The sequence below is a fragment of the Centropristis striata genome, chromosome 14 (genome assembly GCF_030273125.1).
Source record: "Centropristis striata isolate RG_2023a ecotype Rhode Island chromosome 14, C.striata_1.0, whole genome shotgun sequence".
Lineage (NCBI taxonomy): Eukaryota > Metazoa > Chordata > Actinopteri > Perciformes > Serranidae > Centropristis > Centropristis striata.
Window position 1 is genome coordinate 14,544,431 of NC_081530.1, and position 4,853 is coordinate 14,549,283.

Below are 4,853 nucleotides of genomic sequence, written 5' to 3' on the forward strand. Positions count from 1 at the left end.
TACACACGCAGGCACGCATACACACACCCGCGGGCACGCACACACAAATACACAGCCTGAAAATCTGTCAATTTCTGCCGCGTGGTCACGTGACCTCCTCCTCAGTGGAGTGGATGGAGATGGCTCACCACGTCAGCCTACGTCTCCAAATTTCTGCTTAGCGAACCTGCTTCAAAGAGGCAAGAGGCACGGCGCTTCAGAGCCATGTTCAGGGCGGTTATAGAGGAATCAAAGCCCAACATAGAGTTGTTGTAGAGGGTGAACTACGATGATGGATTTTGACGAAAGGGTCCCCGTTGGATCGAACATGTATTTGCCCAGTTGCACTTATTACGTGTCGGCGGGGGCTGATTTCTCCGGTCTTCCCTCGTTTTTATCCCAGACCCCTTCCACCCGCCCCATGACATACTCCTACTCCTCTAACCTGCCGCAGGTCCAACCCGTCAGAGAGGTGACGTTCAGGGACTATGCAGCCATTGAAGCGTCCGGTAAATGGTCGCACCGGGGGAACTTACCCCATGGCTACCCCAGCGCGGAGGACATGGTGCACCGGGACTGTCTTTCGGCTCAAACTGCAGTCGTAGGGGACATGTTCGGTAAAAACAGCCCCGCCGCCGCCGCCGCCGCCGCCTACCACCACCACCATCATCACACGAGCGCCGGCTCTGCTCCCACCAATTTCTACGGGAACGTGGGCAGAAATGGCGTGCTGCCACAAGTCTTCGACCAGTTCTACGAAACTGCGTACGGGAACGCGTCGGAGAGCTCCTCTACAAATAGCTACTCAGGGGACAAAACGGCGACCAAGCAGCCCAGCTCTGCGCCGGAGGACGCACCGTCGTGCAGGGACACCGAGGCGAAGGAGCCACGGGAGGAGACGAGCAGCCCGGAGTTATCTTCCGGCAACAATGAGGAGAAATCCAGCAGCAGCAGTATGTATTAAAGTCAGCGCCTTGGTTATGAGAGAAAGTTTGCAATCTTGCGCGCTGCTGTTAAAATTTTTATATGCTGTTTTATAAGCATATAAGGTTTATAGAGGGCCTGTAGACCCCCCACCCCCCAACAAAACTTTGTTATAAACTGCAGGATCACGTGTTTGGAATTGAAATTGGCCGTGAAAGACATGGGGCCGGTGATTATTCTATAACACTCCTTGACGTTTCTAAAAAGCACCCACTTATGAAGGTAAATTCTCATACAGCTAGTGTTATAAACGTGCTTATTTCACGGCTTCTTAGAGTTGAAAGAGCACTTGCATGTAATGAGGGTTGTGTCTGGTTTAAGGTTTAGCACACTGGAGTCTTTATGTTAAAGCAATCATGAGATCTGTGTTCCCATTTGTACATTTTTTATGTACAAATGGGAACCTTTATATGTTCTATAAAAGTAATATTTTCATATAAAGTGTAGTGCAACACGGTCTTTTTTCCTGTTGCTGTTAGTGGTTCATATTAGAAAGTCAGCGTGTTGTTTTCATTTGCTAGAAAAGGTCAAAGCCCAAGTGTATAGTCTAGCGAAGCAGCACGAATGATTTGATAATCTTTCCAGTGAAATATAATATCAGTAAATACGCCACTTGAAATGTTGAAATAGGAAATATGCTTTTATGTGGAGGAAATCCGTTCAAGCGTAATCTGGGCAACATCCAGCGGGTATAAATCTTTTTCTAACGTAGTCATGGCTAATTTGAATTGTTTATATATTTTCTGTGACCGGTTCTGTTTTTTGTGCTTTCCAGATGGACAGAGGACCCGCAAGAAAAGGTGCCCTTATTCCAAATATCAGATCAGAGAACTTGAACGAGAATTCTTTTTCAGTGTGTACATTAACAAGGAGAAACGCCTGCAACTGTCTCGGATGCTCAACCTCACCGACCGACAAGTGAAGATCTGGTTTCAGAACCGTCGCATGAAGGAGAAGAAACTGAACAGAGATAGATTACAATATTATACGTCTAATCCTCTGCTTTAGGGGTTAAAACAGCACCGATCTCTCACAGTCCTGCTGTGGGACTGACTGCGTTTACAGACACACTGACTCTCCCGGTGAACATTGTGTACCACAATGGCCGCGACAGCAGCAACAACCCTGCTCAATGGTTAATTTCAAGTTCGAGGACAACAGTATCCTGTGATCTGAATTACCTAAAGACTGAGCATGAATTAAGTCAGTCTGTAGACTCTGATTTCGCTCTTCAGACTCTGTTTTTGAGCAAAATGTAGAAACGGTTGTTTTGTCTTCGCCAATGTGCTCGCGAGGGCCCATGTTAATATTATTGTGACTCACAGACGCCTTGTTTATTTTCATTTTCAAGTTGGGCAGAAAAATTCACTAAATGACTGACCCTGTGTTTTTTTTTTAATAATCAAAAGATTTGTTTAGCTTTCTTTCTGTTTTTAAAATCAGAAAAGTTGTGGATTTAGGATGATGGCGACTGCGTGACTTTAATATCTGAATCTATATTGGTGTGACCAAATAATGAGTCCGAACGGATGAGAATGTAATGCGTTTCTGTTTTTTTGTGTGCTTATTTATTTTGTAGCCACTCGTTTACTATCTCCTTTTAATGCCATTATTACAGGCAGGCTGTTGGGAATCCGTGTTGAGTCTGGGCTGACCTCGAAACGAGCTTTTGTCGCCTTTCCTGTAGCCTGCACAATGAGGGCTATGAGTATTTATATTTTGCGTATCTTACAACACACAAATCCATGCTGTCCTTTTTGATTTTTGGAGACTATCAGTCAAGTATTGATAATGCAGGCCAAAACCAGAGAGATAAGCTCGTCCGCTGGATCCGTGTGGAGTTGCACTGAGGTACACGCCCAACACATTCACACAGGTATATATACTGTATGCAGCGGGCCTCTTCGGTCTCATATTGATACGCATAACAGAATATTTTTTTCATGACTCGTGATCCTTTGGTACTTGCAGTCTAATGAAGATTTTAAAAAAAACCTACAATTTCAAGTGTGCAGTCAGGGCAAGGCTGGTCAGGGTCATCGCATTGAATCAATTGCTTGATATGCCCAAACTATTGTGTATTATACTATATTTCCAAATAAAATAATAATTGAAAACATCATTGAAAAAATAATAATTTCTGCGTGGTCATTATTCTGTATTTATTTGTCCCCCCCCCCCCCCTTTAGCTTTTATTTTTGGTGAATGCAAATACTCACAAGTGAAACATTTTACGCACGCAACAACAACAACAACAACAACAACAACAACACATTTAACCAATGCTTGGAATGTATTTTTCACAATCAGGTGCCTGGATATGTAGGAAACTATTTAAAAAAGCTGTAGTGCAGCAAATTTGAGGGCTCTTATGTATATTATGAACGGTCCAATCCCAGTAGATGCACAAACACAAAGCAGAATTAACGTGTTTTTATGTTATGGTTTTTAAAATGCAGTACATAAAAAAAGAATTACACAATGAAGCTGTCAAACATTATTAAATCTAACCAAATAACCTCAAATCTTTAATTATGGACTTCAATAGCACAACTGTGGATATAAACCAAAAAAGAACTGCCAATATTATGCTCCGAATTAGTGCTGAAGATGTTGTTTTCGGATTATTTTGCACCCTGTCTCAATATTTTGAGCCATATAAGAGTTTTTACAACTCTTGCATTCCAATTGAAGGAAATCTTTGTTATTGAACCACAGTGGATAGCTTAAAGATCAATATTTATCTATCGCCATAACATTTATTGTTGCCAAACATTCAGCATTTCGCAGTGCACACTTTGTTTTCTATTCGTTTCTGTTTCTGTTTCTATCTCTCTCTCTCTCTAGTTTGTTTGTGTGTGTGTGTGTGTGTGTGTGTGTGTGTGTGTGCAAGCTGTCAATTCGCTGATTGGCTTTGGAAACACTGTTCCAACAGCAGTCTCCTTTGGCGAGGGTCGCCATATTTGCTGTTGTTATCACTGTGTTTATGGGAGCTAGCCGCAGCGCATTGGCGTTCATATATGACAGTCAAAAGGGCCATAAACGCGGGGGAGAGAGGCTGAAGTTTATGGTTGCCTCTCTCTGCCATAGTCCGGCCTTGCCTTGCGCATCCTTTACTGCGCGCTGGAATTCCGTCCCTAATTACGGGACATCCTCCCCGTTGCCGCAGCAACGCGGCCATAAAAGCTGTCTGAGAGTCTGGGGCATTTGTACAATTGGAGTGCAGTGCAATAAACCGTCTGAGACCCAAGGTTATTAACTGTGTTACCAAGGAGGCGAGAGCAACGACAGGGAGAGGACGGATAGGAAAAGCCTCTGCTTGCTCGCTGCAGCGACTTCATTTGAGAGGCTTTTCCCCCTCGTGTGGTTTATCCACCTCGAGTCAGGTTAGTTTTGAAGGCTGCACTCAGGATAAGACTCCCCTCTGCCACCGGGCGGCGCTATTGGGACCAATGTCATGGCCGTGGATCTTTTCCTCTCCAAGCTCACCTCGAATGCAAGCAGGTAAAAGTTGTTGTCAACACATGCTGCAGCTTGAATACTTTGCTCTGTTGCAATTAGAAAGCTCCTCTATAACCAGCTTTTAGACTCTTCTCTTGCATGCGAGGCCTGTTAGTTTGAGATGGGAGCAGTTTTGTGTTTAGTTTCCACATTTCTCTGGTGCTCACTGGGCCGTGCGGTAGAGAAAGTCTTCCTGGGGGCCCTAATAAGGCAACACATCTGTGCCAAGCCTTCATGCTGCATGTGCTATTCATTTTGCTGAGCATGAGCTTTTTAATGGTTGAAGTATAGCATGGCCGGCTTGTACCTGGAGAGATCTGCAACCCCGTCCAGTTCAACCACAAATGTTTTGGATTTGGAGGGGAAGAAGTCTGCCTTAATTATGAAAA

The 4,853-nt window shown here is 44.2% G+C and overlaps 1 protein-coding gene across 1 annotated transcript; it reads left to right on the top strand.

The window, feature by feature from the left end:
* The first annotated feature begins 268 nt into the window (after positions 1–268).
* LOC131985285 (homeobox protein Hox-A11a) lies at positions 269–1,971 on the top strand. The gene is made up of 2 exons (XM_059350334.1): positions 269–932; positions 1,739–1,971. Exons 1-2 carry the CDS (start codon positions 269–271, stop codon positions 1,969–1,971), a joined length of 897 nt encoding a protein of 298 aa, XP_059206317.1.
* The last annotated feature ends 2,882 nt before the right edge of the window (positions 1,972–4,853 follow it).